We start from the raw sequence: 19,889 nt of genomic DNA on the forward strand, positions 1-19,889 counted from the left end.
GTCACGTGACTCCACCCCGTCCAGTCTGCGACATTGAAGCAACATTGTCAACTCAGCAACAGCCGGAGCCGCTTGTACCAAAGAAACACGCAGTGTCCATCGTTTGGACACATTTTGGCTTCAATAAAGACGACACCGAACAAACTCAAGTCACATGCAAACACTGCAGAAAAACTGTTATAGCGATCAAAGGTAATACTACCAATCTGTTTCAACACTTGGAGCACAATCACATTACCGAATATGAACAGTGCATGGCTCAAAAAAAGAGAGAGACTGACAAATGCCCAGCAACAAGTGCTTCAACAAAGCAGGTGTCGATAAAACAAGCATTTACAAATGCTACACAATATGAAAAGGATTGTATAAGACGTTTTTGTTTCAAGCATTGTATGCTTTGTTTGATTCAATTGTTTGAAATATTTAATAAATAAGCATTAATAGCTGTCTGTGTGTTTCCTTATTTTAGAATCACAAAGATAGGATTATGCACTCTTTCATTAGAAAAAATAATCGTGAACATAGGCCTATTTACAGTATAAGCCTTGGCAGTGACATATAAAAAAATAAATAAAATAAAAATTGTTCAATAATCGTAATCGAGGTAACTTGTTTGATTAATTGTGATTATGATTTTAGCCCAAATCGTCCAGCCCTAGAATACAGTTATTTTAAATTGTAGGCCTATTACATTTAAAAAATCTTACCAACCCTTAAACTTTTCGACTGCAAACTTAATAATAATTAGGCAAACAGAATAAATTAATCCAAGGGAGAAAACAATAAAAGATCTGCAGCCACACGTAAAAAAGAAAGTGGATAACTTAAATTTCAGTTTGCTCATCACACAAAGATTTCATATGGACTTGAAAAATAGCACACAATTTATAGGCAATTTTTCCATTTCATTTCAATTTAGGGATCTTGACAGCCTGGACACCATCCACTATCATTTGGAAAAGATCAGCTTCAATATTCTGCTGAACTTCTACTTTTGTGTTCTGTGAAGGTTTGGATGGACATGACAGTACAAACGATGACAGCATTTTCTTTTTGGGTGAACTAGCAGCTAACATTCTGGCAAGGTTCTCTCAAAGATATGAACAAATATTGTTCCAGTAGGGTTAATACAATACAATGTTTGTTGAAGTTATTGGGGTTTTAATAATGTTTTCAAAACATTAGCACAAAATTATTAAAATTCATGAAATGTTTTTACCTGCAATTTTTTTTTTTTCAAAGAACATTCAAAAGTTTGCAAAATGATAAATTGAAAAATGTTCCTTTACCAATCGCATAAACAAGAAAAGAAAAAAACAAACATTTAAAACAAAAACTGGACATTTTGAACTTTCAGCTCAAAACACGTTTTCATCATAACTTAATAAGAATGTTTGAAAAACGTTTTTGAAATATGTTTTTGTTAGCTGTGCCAAGCAATCATCTGTAAAACTGAAACTATTATTATTAATCCTTAACTATTATCTAACTCAGTGGTTCCCAAAGTGGCTGCAGCAGAATCTCAGCTTTTTTCCAACGTAAACAGCCTAAAATAACTATCCTACCATATACATTTTTTTTTTAATATATAAAAGCACCAACATATGAGCATGTCCAATCGAATATAAATAAGCGAAACAACAATGATATATTTCAAATATATATTTATACAGATATTTTAGTTTCTTTTTTTAAGTTAGCCTATAAGGTCAGGTTTGAACAGTGCAAATGAGAAACTAAAGAAAAAATTTAATTGGAGTTGGTTATTAGCTATTTAAAGAGTTCAGTATCAGTCTTTAAATGTGTTTTGTTACAATGATTCCCACATAAAGTAATTGGTTCAAATCACTTACTGAAACTACACTTGTCTGTTAACAATGAGTTGACAGTTTGAACGTTCTTGTTCACTTTTATTTATTTTGAAGATCTGAGGTGAATTGTTGCTTTTCAGTCCAGCCGCGACGTCACATAAATAGAAACCATTTCTAAAATAGAATCATCGCGTGTCGCCGTCGCGGCTGGTTAGGACATAAACTCTGATTAACCTGGAAAACATACCTTTTATCGCGTGTCGCGCCGTGTCTGCTTAGGACACGGTGTTAGGCCTATTGTGATGCATTCATAATAAATTCATGCTGCTGTTTATGCTTCATTTGTTGTTTGCTCATCTACATTTAATTATGGGTCAAAATCACTATAAAGTGCCTTTGGTGTCCTAATCAGAATCATTCAGTCATCATGAACATAATGCAAAATAATGAAATTCTGAGGTTGTATAATAAATCAACAAACATGTACACACATAGAATTACAATGATAAATCTCTTGAAATGTGTTTTTCTCATTTTATACCATTTTCTTTGATTGGATGTATGTGGCTTTGGCATGTTGCACACCCTGCTCAGCTAACTTCAGTGGGTGTAAAAAGTGGTTAAATGACACAAAACTAAAATACATATTTTTTTATATTCTTATTTTTCTCAAGTTGTTAGATAAAACAAGTCAATTTGATTATTTGTATGCTATTTCCATAATATTAAACACACATGTACGTTTAGTTTAATTGGGTGACGAAGGAAAAATGACATATGACCAAAATGACATTTCAAGTTTTTTTTTTTCTTGAAAAAAATTCTTCATGCCTTAAAATAGCTTGAATGTAACTCTACACCCTTGCTTCATTTAGTATAAGCGGTTCTATGAATATGCAAATTTGCCCCACCTCCACTCACTCACACCAGATCAGAGATCCACTCGTTGTAGGGCTGGACCCGAATATTCGAAAATTTCACAACTGGCATCCCCCTCGAAGCGGTTCTCATTCGCGCTTGAATATGTTCAACACTATAAGTATGAATTCATACGAATGACCTACCCCTGACCCCGCCCCTAAACCTACCCATCACGTGGGTTTAGACAAATCGTACAAATTCGTACGAGTGAGGTCGTACGAATTAGTACGAATTAGCCAACTTTTTATCATTCGTACGAATTGGTCGTGAGATAGCGTTGGTATTCTCTGGATAGAGCGCAGAACAGCCTGAGCTTGTATTTCGGGTTAAGCTGCGTTGCTTTGACATTGTGGAAAATAGAATAATAGAAACAAAATGTATTAAGCTTTTTACCCGTTATTATCAATCTAAATTAATCTGTGTGTGTGTGTGTGTGTGTGTGTGTGTGTGTGTGTGTGTGTGTGTGTGTGTATTACGTGCGAGTGTATACTTTGTGTTGTTCATGGGGAAGATGTGTTTAATATCACTAGTGCAGTGTCCGTTCTCGGAGCATAAGCCCTGCCCGTGTGAGGTGCGCCGCTTCCCGCTCGCGCTGTTCTGTCGTTTATTAAAAGTTTATTAATTCTGAACGTGTCGTGTCTCACGTGTCTATCTATATTGCACCAAATGCGACACTGCCTTGTGAAGTCGATTGGATGAACGGTTCTCGAAATAATCAAAATGCAGACAGACACATAGAGAATACTGCCTTTATTAGAGAGAAGAAGATGTTCATCCCCCTCTCCGAAGCTTCGAATATTCGATGTTCATTAAACATGTTCGATGTTCATCCCCCTCTTCGAAGCTTCGAATCTCAAAAAATGGTATTCGGACCAGCCCTAACTCGTTGACGATCACACGTTGACCTGATTGGTTACAAGGTAGTTTGTGACGTCAGCGATTTCAAACTTTTCGAGACTGTCTTTGGTTCACTGCAGTTTTAAAGAGAAAATACTCAGCAATGGTGTTGACTTATGAATTTGCGCATGGTTTGTCTTAAAGCATATTAAAAACACCACACAGACATATAAACAACATTAAATGCTTGATTTTCACCACAGGAGGACTTTTATGCTAACGATCATTCAGCTGAACTCTGTAAGGTCAGCATGAGTTCATTCTATGGGTCCAGAGAGCAATAACCTGTTGGTTAAGTAATGTGCCTTTTCTCTGAGAGTGTTTTCCTGTGCCTTTATGCAATGTGAGCAGAGGTTTTTATTCCTTCCCCACAGCTCCAATTACCCTTCTTCTTATCTACTCAATCCCCACATTAGCAACGCCTCCAGCCTTTCACTATTCACTTTCCCTTGTGATTAAAAACACTGTAACCCACTACCCTCTGGATTGTTTGCAGTATGAAAATAAATTTTTGGAACAAATCAACAATTCAACCTCATCCCTCCATCCATCCCTCCATCATATTCAATGATATTATTGGTCTTCTTCACATGGTCATCATGTCACGTCAATCTGTATCACATGTGAGTGAGGGAATAATTGAGACAGACTCAACTGTGATGTAAACATAGCCTTTGTTCACAGACTTGCATCACAGAGTTATTTAATGTGATGTGGAATTACAAGCACACTTAACGGACTTCACCCAAGTGTTCTTCCTTGTGTATAATTTTAACCATAGGCAGACAGAGCATATTTAAGTGTTCATTATTCACAGGGTCTTGTCTCTCTACTGTGCACTCATTCACTTATTGAAGAGCTACACTGCATTTCATCGATCATTTATAGACCTCTCTATGATGACATCATGCTGTACGCCTGAGGACTAAAAGTTCAACCTTAACCGTAATTGTTCATTATGGGGTTTAGTAAAGTTATAATAATTGTTATATTTAAGTGCATTTATATACACATTCCAAGAATCTTGACATTAAAAATGCTGTTGATTCTTAGGATACATTAAAATTACCAGGAAGTTCAAAAATAAGTGTTATATAACCAGCTGTCAAACCTATTGAAATTCTTTTGTTGGGGAGGGGGAGGGGGAGAGAGACAGGAAGACAGAGAGAGAGAGAGAGAGAGAGAGAGAGAGAGAGAGAGAGAGAGAGAGAGAGAGAGAGAGAGAGAGAGAGAGACAGGAAGACGAGAGAGAGAGAGAGAGAGAGAGAGAGAGAGAGAGAGAGAGAGAGAGAGAGAGAGAGAGAGAGAGAGAGAGAGAGAGAGAGAGAGAGAGAGAGATGTAGGGGGAAGGGACACTCACTAAAATCGCATTAGGGACAACATTAACAGCCTGCAATGACATCCTCCAGCTTTAATAAAGGTTAAAATGCAGCGAGTCATGTCATTATGCATGAGTGGTTTGATACATTGTAATTTTCATTTAAAGGTACACTATGTAACTTTTCTTTAGTTTAATTTTTTAGTCTTTGGTATGGTTTGGGAGTGGCAGAGGTTAGTTGTCACAACGAGTGAGGATTTTTTTTTTAAATGTGATTATAAATATCTTTTCAATGATATCTTCTTCACTTGATAAATCATTATTAATGTGCTGAAAAGACTTTAATCTCTCAAAGGATTTAATCTCCAAAAGAAAATGTTACAAATTTAAGGGCCATAACAATTATTTGCACATTCAATTAAAGAGATAGTTCTACCAAAAATGAAAATTCTGTCATCATTTACTGTGCGTTCACACCGCCGCTGGCGAGAGCGTCAAAGTGGCCGGAAGTCATTCATTTTCAATGAGAGCTGACGGCGAGCTCCGGCGAGGGCGGCACGGCGCGTCTTGGACGGTGAGAGCGGTGAGGACAGTTGAAGTCAGGTCAACTTTATGGTAATAAGCTATAACGCGGTTCGGCGGCAACCAATCAGAATGTAGAAGTCCTCCGCCTGAGAGGATTCCAGAGAACGCAATCCTATAAGCATTGGTTCCGACCATATTAGTTCCCAAGCAAAATGGAGGAGAAGTTAATTATTTATGTTGCAGGTTTCCCATTGTTGTATGTCCGCTTGTTACGTACAGGGAAATAGAAATAAAAATAAAAAACGGGAATGCAATTAATTTGCTCAAAACAACACCGATTTTGACCAATTGCATTAAGGCTACAACCAGGAAAGCTATTGTAATGTAAACTGCACACAAATCAATGTTAATGTTAATTAAAGACCAAGTCTAGTAAACGACTTATAAACTGCATGTTGAAATTAGACTCGCAGTTGACCATGAACACAAAAGCCACACCACACAAATGGAATTTGTTTATTTCGTTAGCAAAGTAACTATAATTGTTAAGTTCTTTCCATAGGTCATTTTTTTACATTAACATTTAAAAGATTTCATGAGGTTAACTTATACCCTACGTGTGGGCTTGTCTGCACAAATACTGATCAACATGCTTATTTTCTTTGCGGACCCTTTAAATAAAGTTTTAAAAAAGATCACGCCTTCAATCTAAGTCAGAGCATCAGAGCGTCCACAAATCTTTCTCTGGCGTCGTTGGCAGGGCGGCGGTGTGAACGTACAGTTACTCACCCTCATGTTGTTCCAAACCTGTATGAGTTTCAGTCTACTGTTTTAGATTATTTGGAAGAATGTTGGGAACCAGACAGCTAACAGCACACATTGACTTCCATATTTCCCTACTAACATCGTCAACAGTTTGATTACCAACATTCTTCCAAAAATTATATATTTTTTGTGTTCAGCAGAATGAAGAAACTCATACAGGACAGGTTTGGAACAACTTGAGGGTGAATAAAAGGTGACGACATTTTTGGGTGAACTATCCCTTCAAGTACAATCTACAGGCTTGAGGCTACCATATAGTTTAGTGTATTCGAAAGGCAATTACAGTAACATACTTCCCTATGGGAAAAGCAACTTTCCTGAATGCCCAAACAACAGAGCGCTGCATTTGAACAGCATGTTCTAACTGCAACTAGGGCGACACGTCTGAAACAGGCCAAACTGCACAAAGCATTCCTCAGAGATTTAGACTAACTGAAACAGACTCTACCAAATATTGGGTTTCGGTATTTTTGTTTTGTTTTTGTTTGATTAACTAAACCTGCTGTGATGCTGGTATCACAAGAAATCATGGAGAATAACCACAAACACTTACATTTGTCAGCTTATGTTACAGGACAAGGTCTTCTTCCACAACAACCAAATTAAATTAAATTAAATAAAGAATTAAATACAAAGTTGTTGCCTTCAATCAGAATTGTGCTGAATGTAAAATGCATTATACGTCATTATTTTACTGCACAAGAAGTTCACACAGCAAAAGCTGAGTCAAAAAGCCATCTAGCCAATATCTTTATAGATTTGTTCTTATACTTTAAGGAAAATAAAACAAAGTACACAATACACATATGTTTTTGCTGAAAATAAGAAGTTATCAATCCCAACCATTCTATTCTAAAACACAAAGTTCAGGCAAAGAGTTAGTTAATTAAAATCTCACAAGTTCTGTTTTAGTTTGAATGAATATTTTGAGCTGGTATGATGATATAATCAGAACATTTTCAGTCTGGCTTTCTGTGTGTTTTTTTGGTGACATAGGCTAATGCTTAAAGCTCTGGTTTCTTTTGGAATCCTTTTTTGTGAACTAATTGAGCCTGACTCGTAAGTTACTCCATAACTGAAGCTACTTTCGTGTCTTATCAGTCCACCGTTTATCTCAGATTTATGAGCAAATAGGCCTACAGTCACCTTGCTTCTCAAAACTGTTTCTACTGTATGGCCTTAGAAGACTTCAGCATTAATTTATGATCAACATAACATTCTTTTATAAGCTTCTAAGCTCAGAGTTTCCAGTTAAAGCAAGAAAACAAACACATTCACTGAAAAAAGTGTTCTGGATTTAGGCTACATGATTTAATCATGTATCCTACATCGGTTCCACATGAATCAATTAAGTTAAACAGACATAATTTGTTCACATAATTTCAACAGCATGTATGTTTTTAAGTAACCCAATTAAGTAGTCTCAAAATGATTTTAATATGGTTCCCTAACATGATTAATATTTTTGTGTCATATAACTGAATTATAAGAACGTACTAACTAGCTTCCAAACTCATAGCTATAGCAAAAGCACATATTAACATTCTAAATGCTAAGCATGAAATGCCCTTTGAGCTCAGCAATAATACCATGTGCTGTATCAGCCCACAGCCTAATAATTCCAACATAACATGTCCCCCTTTTCTCATCTTGCTAAAAACACTTAAAATAACACTTTCAATATTTTTTTGGACTCTCCTCCTTAAGTCCCAAGAAATAAAGCAGCTGGGAAATACAATTTCATCACAAATAATTTTCTAGTATTGATTGGTTCACATTAACCCTAAACAATTTAATCAAGATTACACATTTTGGAGAATTAGCCTACATTAATCGAAAGCAAAGAAATCAAGTTTAGAAGAGAAACACAATTATATTTTGTGTAGATCACAAATAATATGATTGAGTAAATTGGACAATATGTGTTTTCCTGTTTTTCCAGTGTAGCTATGTAAGATTAAGGAACCATGAAGAGACACAAAGAGCTGAATGAGAGCTTAATTGGATGGATCACACCAAAATGAAAAGTCTGTCATCATTTACTCACCCACGTTGTTCCAAACCTGTATGGCTTACTTTCTTCAGTGGAAAACAAAGTAAGATAGGTTGAGAACAACAACTAACATAGAGCCTATACTGACTGACTTTGTATGGACAAAGAAAAATATATATATCTTATGTTCCACAGAATATACTCAAAGTTTAGGAATGACATGAGGGTGAGTAAATTGTGAGTAAATGGGTGAACTATCCCTTTTTAATAGAAGAAGAACAGTGTTACAGATTAATAATAATAATACTACGTTCATCACAGCTTTATATTATTACTAGGCTGATTGCTATAATGTAATGGGCTTTTTTTTTCTTAGCAGAAGCTGTAAAATAATATATAGTTATGTAAGTAAAGTTATTTTAACCTCAAATTTTTCATGTGCATATAGTTTGGTAAGTAGCCTATATCCAATAAGCAGGATAATGTAGTCAGCCTGTCACTACCGCAAAATAAACCCTTTCTGGCTTATAGGATTTTAATTTAATGTAACGATAGCCCTAATGAGTAGGTTATTTCTAATAACTTTATTTAAGTGATGTATAAATGCAATATTACACAATATGACACACAAATGCATATATCAACACAGCTGTTATGGACAGCTTCTGCCTAAGTTACATGACTGTGATAGCATTTTAAATAGGCACTTAACAACTTCTGCGTGACTGTGAATCAACTTCTGCGACTAAATGAGCTCGAGAAATTATTGTGATAAGAGTAGCCTACATTAATACCGACTCAAATAAGATAAGCCAGTGAAGGGGCACTGGGTTAAAGTTAATCAACCTCAGACGACTGGACTGACTGGTTTTTACAAGGTCTGCACAGATTTCACAGCCTCTGGAATCGCGTTGATTATATTCAGCTGCTTAATGACTGTTTAAAACATTATAATGACAGCAAAAGTTTGTAAAGCGCTCGAGTTGTCTATTATATAACCTTCAGACGACGCCTCAACAGTTGCAGTATATTAAAATCCCTTCAAACACACACCGTGCTGAAATTAATTCCCATAGTTTACAAGCGGCAACATTTATTTATTTGTACTGCAGGTTCAAGTATTGTACTGCAGTTGTTGTCACGTCTCGCGATCCACTTTACTTTTGTAAATAAAAACATAGGCACTTACCATGTCATATCAGCAGGACATTCACGTAATGCCTCAACATGACCATGCAGACCGAGCTCTGACATGAATCAAGTCACGGTAGGTTCCACATTTCCTGATTTACAGTCCTGATTTTAACGCACGTATTAGCACACAAGATCGAGGACTAACAGAGACTTTTACTTCCTGGTTACAGATGTCCTGAGAAGGACACGCTGACGAGAAAACAAGAAAACATGTCACGTTCTCGCTGTAGAGACGAATTAAAGCCGTTGCTTATTTTCCTAATTTCCTGATCACTCAAAAGATCGGACCGTCTGAAAGTCGAGAGGGAAGGGAAATAGAACAGAAAACAACCAATCACAGGCGGGGCAAACGCTTTTTTTTTTATATAAAGAAAATTATGCAACTAACGTTAACGTTACTTCTACTACAGTAGGCTAGGTAAAATGTTTGTAAGGCAGCGCTGTATTGATATTCCATTCACCTTTACTGTACTCTATTTGTTTACCTGATAGGGACAATACACATTAATGAACATTTATAGTATAAAATATACAAAATATAAACAAGCTAGTTATAGCAACATTGCTAATTTACACCTCTCAGTATTAAACTAATGCCAGTATTAAACTGTAACCAATTAAAATATGAACTACAAAGGTTATAATATTCATTTTGTTGATTATTGATTTTATTTTAATTTTAGTAACATAAATAAACGGAGCAATTGCAATAGGGTCCTCGCACCATGCACCTCCCTAACCCTTAAACCTAACCCTAATGACATGGTCATCCCAGCTAAAAGGGAACGTTCTCAGAACTTTGGCTAACATTCAGGTAAGGTCATTAACGGTAATAGAATGTTCGTTCAAAAGTTCAAAGTTCTCTGCTCTTTCATAGCTTTCTCAACATGAGCTCAACAACATTAATTAGGCTATACATTGATATAACATTTCTCTGAAACATTTTAGTTGGACTTTCATCTATTTGTATTTTTTTTAATTGTTTGTTTCCGATATTTTAGAGAACAAGCTCAACCGAACATGCTTGATGCGTTAGAACAAACGGAAGCACAAACATGTAACACGAGAATGACCCTCATTGGTTGTTGTGGAAGCTCAAACGTGCTGCGTAATTCGAGAATGAACCTCATTGGTTCTTGCTGAAGCTCAAACCAGAGCCATAGAGAGAAAGAGTTGCGACACTCTTTGATGTCGCTGCTATGGCTGTCACGTGGTTCATGTAAGCCCCAATAGTTCCAAAACATACGCTGGCTGTCATGTTCTTCTATGGGACAGACAGCAGCGATTGCATTATTGAACGGTAAATATAAAATAAAACACACACCCAAGTACTTTTTTCAGCTGTTATTGCATTATTGCATTTTGTTAATGTCAGTTTTGCATTTGGAGATAAGTTTTAGGCTATATTTTTGGAGGGAAAAGCTTAGTGTTTATGTTTGCATGGGTAGTAGCACTGGCTTTAGCGGCTCTAACTTAATTTTTCCATATCATTCATCTGATGATGGACGTCTCATGATATTTATTTTAGCACAACTGGGCGTATTAGGCTATTGATTCCCGTGATTTTGCTTAGGTCTGCCGTGGCGGTCCGTTCAGAATTCACTTAGAAGCTAGCTCACTTCTTCTGATGAAAGTGGCCACCCCCAGGACCACAACGTGAAACATGATCATGTTAAGACTAAGAATATAATTTTAAGATTAAGCCATACACATTATCAAAACTATAACAGATTAAAAACGAATTTACGCTTTTATGTTTGGGTCTATAGGTAAGTGCAGAGTGAAGATTTTTCTCTATGGCTCTGGGTTAGTACAGAGGAGCGAGCGTTTTCAATGAATTCCTATGGAAGTAGGAATGAACTAAAAAACGTTCACTCTTCTCTGCCCGTTCCTCGCCGTGGACGCACACCATATATATATATATATATATATATATATATATATATATATATATATATATATATTATATATATATATATATTTATTTTTTGTTACATATATATAATGTATATATATATTTTTTTTTTACATTTATATATATATATATATATATATATATATATTATATACATATATATATATATATATATATATATATAAATATAGCTGCGAGCAGCGATTGCGGGCCCAAGCCGGTGGCACCGCCACCCCGGTGGCTTTAGAGTAAGGATAGCTGTAACTCAATCCAAGTAACTTAAGCAATTAACTAACAAAACACTTGTAACTTCTGTTACAGCTATTGAGACATCAATTAAGCATGGCTGATACAAATGAAGGTTTTCAAATAAAATATTTTTTTATTAAACAATGACAGACAACAAAAATGTGTGCTTGTGTGTGTACAAGAAAAACAAAAACCAGGGGCAGGTGATCCATGAAACAGACAGGACTGGTGATGGCCATAACAATCCTAGAGGTCCAGCATTGTTCTCACAAGCCGCTTCCCTCAAGACAACAAAACATAATGAAAAGTTAGTATATCCCAAAAAAATTTATTAAATAAAAGTTGCTATAAAGGTGGTAGCGATTCATTACCGAACTCTTACTGTCACAGCTGACGAAGTCGCGTTAGCTAGCAGGCAGAGCTTGAAAATTGGTTGAAACAACCAACATAAAATATAAATAATTACGCTGTGCATATACAAATGAAGACCAGTATAAGCATCGCAAAGGGCCTCTGATACAATATAGACAGTTGACAATTCAAAAGAGGTCGATATTTCAGCAACAACTCGACGCGCAGCAATGTAAGTGAACGGTGTCTGTCACAGGTTAACCTGGTGACTCTATAAACTTGGACTTACAAACACACCCATTTCACTAATACTGTGCATTGCCGGCAATAGTTACATCAGTGTACACATAAGGAAAGTGTTATGGAGTTTTTGTTTTGTTTAGTCTAAAGTTTGGTGCTGCTGTGTTTTGTTAAAGTTTTCAACTCTTGATAAATTTCCTTTAAAGATGTTATTATTTTTCTAAAAATAACAGAATGCCAGAACACATAATAATTCATATAATAATTACCTTTATTTTTCCACATAATTTCCACAAACCTTATTGCAGTTAAACTTCCCAGTTCACACTGTACAACCGAACCCATAATCCAGGTTAATCTGTTTTTTATAGAAACAGCCACATCACTTCCTGTGGAAGATACCATTTTGGTATGATGTCAGAGGGGGAGGGGATTTAGAAACAGCTGTTTTTCCATTTAATTTGTTGTTAAACTCTTTCTCTGTTAATGGTTGTTGTTTAACCTGTTTGGAAGGTTTAAGTGTTGTTTTGGGTGTTTATATTATTTAATTTGATCGCTACAAACTAAAATGTTTGTACATGTGATTGGTATGCTCTATAGGAGGGGTGTCAGCCTATAAATAGGCTTGCTAGCTGAAAGGATTTCAGTTCTGATTGTGGACTCTAAGACTGAGCAGTGTTGCGAACTTGGGCCATTTGGTTTAGCCAAAATTTGCACATTGTTGCTGTTTTCTTTTCCTTTTGTACAGTTTTTATTTATTTTTGTTTTCTCCTGCACTGTAAATATTTAACACCTACCAATAAAGCACCATTTTTGGATTTTGCATCAACTTTTTGTACCGCACGTCATTTGCCTTTTCCACTCCAACTGGTTGGCCTTCCAACATATGGTGTCAGAAGTGGGATACCCCACCAGTGAGTGACGTGGCTGTATAAGGTAATGCCCTGCTGACATGCCACCCAAAACGAGGGGTCAGCCCGTGGAGGGCACAGATGCAGTAATGGACCAAGGTGCTGTTGGAGGTGTTGTCGAGGAGAGATTGCTGCCTGCGGAAATCCCAGCCACTGGGGGAGATGCTGCCATCACAGCGCTGGCACAAATGTTCCAGTCATTCATGCAGTACCAAAAGGACCGGGATGAAAGGCAGGAGAGGGAGGCTTCTCGCCGTGAACAAAATTACAAGGTTCTCAGCCACCAGGTCACCCAAATGCAGCTAGACATGGAGCGGACAAGAAATGGCGCTTCGGAAGGAGCTGCAAGGCGGGTGATAGACCATGAACCTCGAATAGCCAAGCTGGAGGACAGTGATGATATTGAACACTACCTTACAACTTTTGAAAGACTTGCAGAGGTGTATCAGTGGCCAAGGGGCAACTGGGCCGTCCGTCTTATTCCCTTGCTAACTGGCAAGGCCCGAAGTGCTTTTGTGGCTATGAACCCCACACAAACCAGAGACTATGACCAAGTGAAAGCTGCAATTCTAAAAAAATATGAAATCGGTGCGGAAACATACCGGTTGAGATTCCGGTCCCTTAGTACCCCTGCCGATGAGACTCCTACGGAACTCTACATCCGACTGAAGGACTTGTTTCTCCAAATGGGTACACTACGAGCAAAGTAATAAGAGGGACATTATGGAGTCCCTTGTGTTGGAGCAGTACCTGCGAGTGTTGTACCCTGAGGTGAGGACTTGGGTAAGGGAAAGAGATCCCGACACCGCTGCAGAGGCTGCAACATTGGTTGAGGCCTACATTGCTGCACGGAAGGGACCTGGAATTACTCGATATGCTGGCATCCTCCACTCTTTGAAGGGTAAGTCTGATGGGTTGGGGGTGGGTTCAAACTCTCAAAGTGGCCCTAAAATCTTTAAGCCCAGTCATTCTAAACCCCCAACATCGGCCACAATGCCCCAGACAACAGTTAAGGGAGAGATTGTCATATGTTATAACTGTGGTGAGCCAGGTCACACTAGGCCCCTTTGCCCCCTCAAAAAGCCCAAGACAACTGGTCTTTGTTATATGCCACGGCCAGAACAGTTAAGAACACAGCCCGATCGAGAGCCAGTCATCACTGTACTGTTAAATGGTAAACCCCTTTCAGCGTTGGTGGACACAGGTTGTTCCCATACGCTGGTACAGGCCCAATATATACCCAGAGATTCCTGGAGTGAAGGAGACACAGTAACAGTTTGTTGTGTGCATGGGGATAGCACTGAGTTGCCTACTGCTGAGGTTTATATTGAGGTCTGTAATCAGTCATATCTGATGAATGTGGGTGTTGCAACCAAGCTGCCTTATCCTGTACTGTTAGGTACTGACTTGGTGCAAGAGACGGTATGGTGTGGCGTTGTCACGAGGGCCCAAGCAAAGCAGCTGACTCAGGTTCCACAGCACCAAGAAATAACACCAGACATTCTGCAAGAAATGCCCTTCAGCTCTGAGACTAGCTTAGGTGAGTCACAGCCTACAGAGCAGGAAAGGCTGCAGAAACGCAGGGAATGGGTTGAGGGGTTGTTGGAAACTTCAGAGCAAGCTGAGGAAGGGGCAGAAGAACCCGAACTCACTGAAGCAGACTTAGTGGTCCCTGGTAATCTAGCCCAACTTCAGCGTAAGGACTCAACTCTGACTGAATGTTTTAAACAGGCTGAGGAAAATGAGGGTGTTGAGTCTTTGCTTGGTGAGACTTTTGTTGTACAAAATAGTCTTTTGTACCGACAGAGTAAGGAAGACGGACTGCAGCTAATAGTACCTAAGGCATACAGGAAGGAGGTATTAGAACTTGGGCATACTATTCCCTGGGCAGGTCACTTGGCTTTTATGAAGACATTAATGCGAATTGCAAAGAGATTTTACTGGCCAAAGATGTACAATGAGGTTAAGGAGTTCTATAAATCTTGTCCGGAATGCCAGCTCACTACTGGCCGTACTCCTGCCTACGCACCCCTTATACCACTTCCTGTAGTTGACACTCCTTTTAAGCGAATAGGAGTTGACGTAGTTGGGCCTGTGGAAAAGAGTCAGAGAGGGAACCGATTTATTTTGGTTATTTGCGATTACGCTACCAGATACCCTGAGGCATACCCACTAAGAGAGGTCACAGCTAAGCAAATAGCCACTGTACTCCTACGTTTTTTCTCGCAGGTAGGCATACCTCAGGAAGTGCTCACAGATCAGGGCCCAAACTTCATGAGCCACACCCTACAAAAGGTATATCAATTACTGGGCATAAAGAGAGTACGAACCACCCCTTACCATCCACAGACTGATGGTCTTGTTGAACGTTTTAATCAGACCTTGAAAACGATGCTGAAGAAATACGTTTCTGACACGGGCAAGGACTGGGACAAGTGGCTTCCATTCCTCCTGTTTGCATATAGAGAGGTGCCTCATGCATCTACAGGATTCTCGCCATTTGAACTGTTGTATGCTCACCAGGTCAGAGGGCCTCTGGATGTACTTAGGGAGAGTTGGGAGGCCACTGATAAACCAGACAAGAAAAATATTCTCTCCTATGTGCTAAAGATGAGAGAGCATCTGCAGAAGACCACAACCCTTGCACGAGAAAATCTCCTGCAGTCTCAAAAAACGCCAAAAAGAGTGGTACGACCGAACAGCCAGAACCCGTACATTTGAACCAGGTGAAAAAGTTTTGTTGTTGTTACCAACGAGTGAGCATAAACTGCTGGCAAAGTGGCAGGGCCCCTACCAAATCAAGCGGAAAGTGGGTCCTGTGACATATGAGATCGAGATCCCATCCAGGACCCAGCCCTTGCAAATCTTCCATGTTAACATGTTGAAAAAGTGGTATGCTCGTTCCACACAACTAGATCCTATGTCTGAGGAAGAAGCGGGAACCGCAACTGTTTTGTTCGTGAGATCTGTGGAGGGAGAGGAGGAAATCGAGGAACAATACCTGCCTGGTCATCAGGGGAACAGTCAGCTGAATTTTGAGCACCTGGAAGATGGTAAAATGCAGGAACTTCTACAAATTATCCCAGCCCAACTCTTTATGGAAACACCTGGCAGAACAAGCGTTATCCACCATCACATAACTCTCAAGGATCCCAAACCCATTCGTCAGCCAGTATACCGGGTCCCAGAAAGACTTCTGCCAGTTATGAAGGAGGAGTTGGAGACCATGCAGAGCCTTGGTGTGATTGAACCTTCATCTAGTGAATGGAGCAATCCCATTGTCCTAGTTCCCAAGAAGGATGGCAGTCTAAGATTCTGTCTGGATTTCCGCAAGCTCAATAGTGTGAGCAAATTTGACCCGTATCCCATGCCAAGAGTGGATGAGGTAGTGGAGAGCCTTGGCAGAGCAAAGTATCTCACCACACTTGACCTATGCAAAGGATATTGGCAGGTTCCACTAAGTTTGGAGAGCAAGGAGGTGACTGCATTTAAAACACCCTTTGGACATTTTCAGTTCCGTGTCCTTCCCTTTGGGCTTCACGGAGCTCCAGCTACTTTCCAAAGGATGATGGACCAGATCCTCAGGGGAACTGAGAAGTTTGCTGCTGCATACTTAGATGACATAATCATCTATAGTCAAACTTGGCAGGAGCATATGGGTCATCTAAAGGAGGTACTACTGAGAATTAAGAATGCTGGTCTAACCATCCGCCCAGACAAATGCACCCTAGCCAGGACTGAGACACAATATCTAGGGTATGTGCTAGGTCATGGAGTAATACGTCCCCAGGTGGGCAAAGTGGAGGCCATCAAGAATGCAGAACGGCCAGTGACCAAGAAACAGGTCCGTTCTTTCCTTGGACTTGTGGGGTGGTACAGGCGTTTTATCCCCAACTTCTCTGAACGAGCCTTTACCCTAACTGATTTAACTAAGAAAGACAAGCCACATAAAGTTAACTGGACTCAAAACTGTGAGAAGGCTTTCCAAGACTTAAAGAACTCCTTATGCACAGAGCCTGTTTTACAGAGTCCCGACTTTGAAAAGACTTTCACAGTACAGACCGATGCTTCTGAGCATGGCATTGGGGCTGTACTTCTTCAGGAAGGTCAAGGGCAGCTCCAACCAATTGCCTACATCAGCAGGAAGCTCCTTCCCCGTGAATCCAGGTATTCTACAGTTGAGAAGGAGTGTCTGGCAATTAAATGGGCATTGGACACTTTAAGATACTACCTGGTGGGACGCAAATTCACACTTGAGACTGATCACAGGGCATTGGCCTGGTTGGGCCGTATGAGAGACACAAATGCTCGTATCACCAGATGGTTTTTAGCCATCCAGCCATTCGACTTTGAAATTTTGTACAAAGCTGGGTCACAAAATTGTACAGCAGATTACCTCTCTAGGACACCTCAGGTGTCTGAGGAAGGGGGGAGAAATGTCACAGGTTAACCTGGTGACTCTATAAACTTGGACTTACAAACACACCCATTTCACTAATACTGTGCATTGCCGGCAATAGTTACATCTGTGTACACATCAGGAAAGTGTTATGGAGTTTTTGTTTTGTTTAGTCTAAAGTTTGGTGCTGCTGTGTTTTGTTATAGTTTTCAACTCTTGATAAATTTCCTTTAAAGATGTTATTATTTTTCAAAAAATAACAGAATGCCAGAACACATAATAATTCATATAATAATTACCTTTATTTTTCCACATAATTTCCACAAACCTTATTGCAGTTAAACTTCCCAGTTCACACTCTGTACAACCGAACCCATAATCCAGGTTAATCTGTTTTTTATAGAAACAGCCACATCACTTCCTGTGGAAGATACCATTTTGGTATGATGTCAGAGGGGGAGGGGATTTAGAAACAGCTGTTTTTCCATTTAATTTGTTGTTAAACTCTTTCTCTGTTAATGGTTGTTGTTTAACCTGTTTGGAAGGTTTAAGTGTTGTTTTGGGTGTTTATATTATTTAATTTGATCGCTACAAACTAAAATGTTTGTACATGTGATTGGTATGCTCTATAGGAGGGGTGTCAGCCTATAAATAGGCTTGCTAGCTGAAAGGATTTCAGTTCTGATTGTGGACTCTAAGACTGAGCAGCGTTGCGAACTTGGGCCATTTGGTTTAGCCAAAATTTGCACATTGTTGCTGTTTTCTTTTCCTTTTGTACAGTTTTTATTTATTTTTGTTTTCTCCTGCACTGTAAATATTTAACACCTACCAATAAAGCACCATTTTTGGATTTTGCATCAACTTTTTGTACCGCACGTCATTTGCCTTTTCCACTCCAACTGGTTGGCCTTCCAACAGTGTCCAACGCCCAAATGACAGTGTTTGGAACTGGTCCGATCTTCAAATCCCGAAAGTAGGCGGTTAAAAGCGCCGCCATTTTTTACAACGGAGGTCTATGGGAGTGTCACAACTCTTTCTCTCTATGGCTCTGGCTCAAACGTGCTGCGTAACACGAGAATGAACCTCATTGGTACTTGCGGAAACTCAAACGTGTTGTGTAACATGACCTCATGGGTTCTATCACTTCAAGCGAACATGCTTGAGCTTCCGTTTACCACAACTGATGTATGAGTTTATGAATGTTTATATGTGAATAAAAGCCTAAATTCTGTTTATCATATAAAGCGATCTTGTCTCTTCAGAAAATTTGGACTAAACCATTCGATTCATATGGATTGGTTTTACGATCTCTTTATGAACTTTTTGAAGCGTCAAAGTGGTAGTTGCGTAGCTGTCAATGGAGGGACAGAAAGCTTGTCAGATTTTATTAAAAATATCTTCATTTGTGTTACGAAGATGAACGAAAGTCTTACAGGTTTGGAATGACATGAGAATTTTCCTAACAAAAGGGGAAGATTAGAAAAATGTTCTTTGAACGTATTACTGTTAGCTGGGATACTGTGCCTCAAAAGTGAATATTGAAACTGCTGCGTGTTTTAAAATATAGCCAAATTACTGTGGTTGCATTAAGGTGTGGTCATACTAGTAGATTAGAAATTGTGCTGAAAAAACAAAAACAAAAAAAAACAATCCCTTGTCAATAGCATAGCAATATACAGCATAATCAGAAGTTTATACAGCTCAACAGAAGTCCCTTTCAAATCAAATAGCTTTCGGTTGGTCAGCTCGGCATGTCACATGTCTAACAGATTTGGGATTCTATGAAATCTATAACTAATATGCAGCCCTCAAGGAACTTTGTATCTACTCTTGATGACTTACAGAAAGCCATTGATTTAAACAATTTTTACTTAAGATTTGAGAAGAGCGAACATATTTTTGAGAATAACATTAGTATTATGGAGTCTTCTTCTGGTATTATCAAAGATAAGTTGTTGATTGATGCAAACCAGATCAACAACTATTTTAAACACATTTGTCCTAAGAAATGTGCAGGCCCTGCTGGAATTTCTGCCTATATTGTTAGTCCCCCTCTGTTGAAAATCCAGCTTTTAATGTTGTTTATATGTATGCATGGTGTTTTTAATATGCTTTAAGACAAACCATGTGTAAATTCATAAGTCAACACAATTGCTGAGTATTTGCTCCTTAAAACTGCAGGGAACCAAAGACAGTTTCGAAAACGCGGTTTGAAATCGCTGGTGTTTCTGACATCACAAACTACCTTGTAACCAATCAGGATCAGGTCAACGTGTGATCGTCAATGAGTGAATCTCTGAGCTGGTGTGAGTGAGTAGAGGTGGGGCTAATTTGCATATT

General features: G+C 38.7%; 1 protein-coding gene across 1 annotated transcript in view; it reads right to left on the reverse strand.

Moving 5' to 3' along the window:
• The window catches only part of nr1i2 (nuclear receptor subfamily 1, group I, member 2), a 34,231-nt gene extending 24,431 nt beyond the window's left edge, over window positions 1-9,800 (reverse strand). Inside the window, exon 1 of the mRNA XM_082175834.1 lies at window positions 9,480-9,800. Coding sequence (XP_082031960.1) covers window positions 9,480-9,482 — 3 coding nt within the window. The 5' untranslated portion in view covers window positions 9,483-9,800. The remainder of the gene's footprint in view (window positions 1-9,479) is intronic.
• Window positions 9,801-19,889: the final 10,089 nt, after the last annotated feature.

The sequence above is a fragment of the Leuciscus leuciscus genome, assembly GCF_965113295.1.
Source record: "Leuciscus leuciscus genome assembly, chromosome: 7".
NCBI lineage: Eukaryota > Metazoa > Chordata > Actinopteri > Cypriniformes > Leuciscidae > Leuciscus > Leuciscus leuciscus.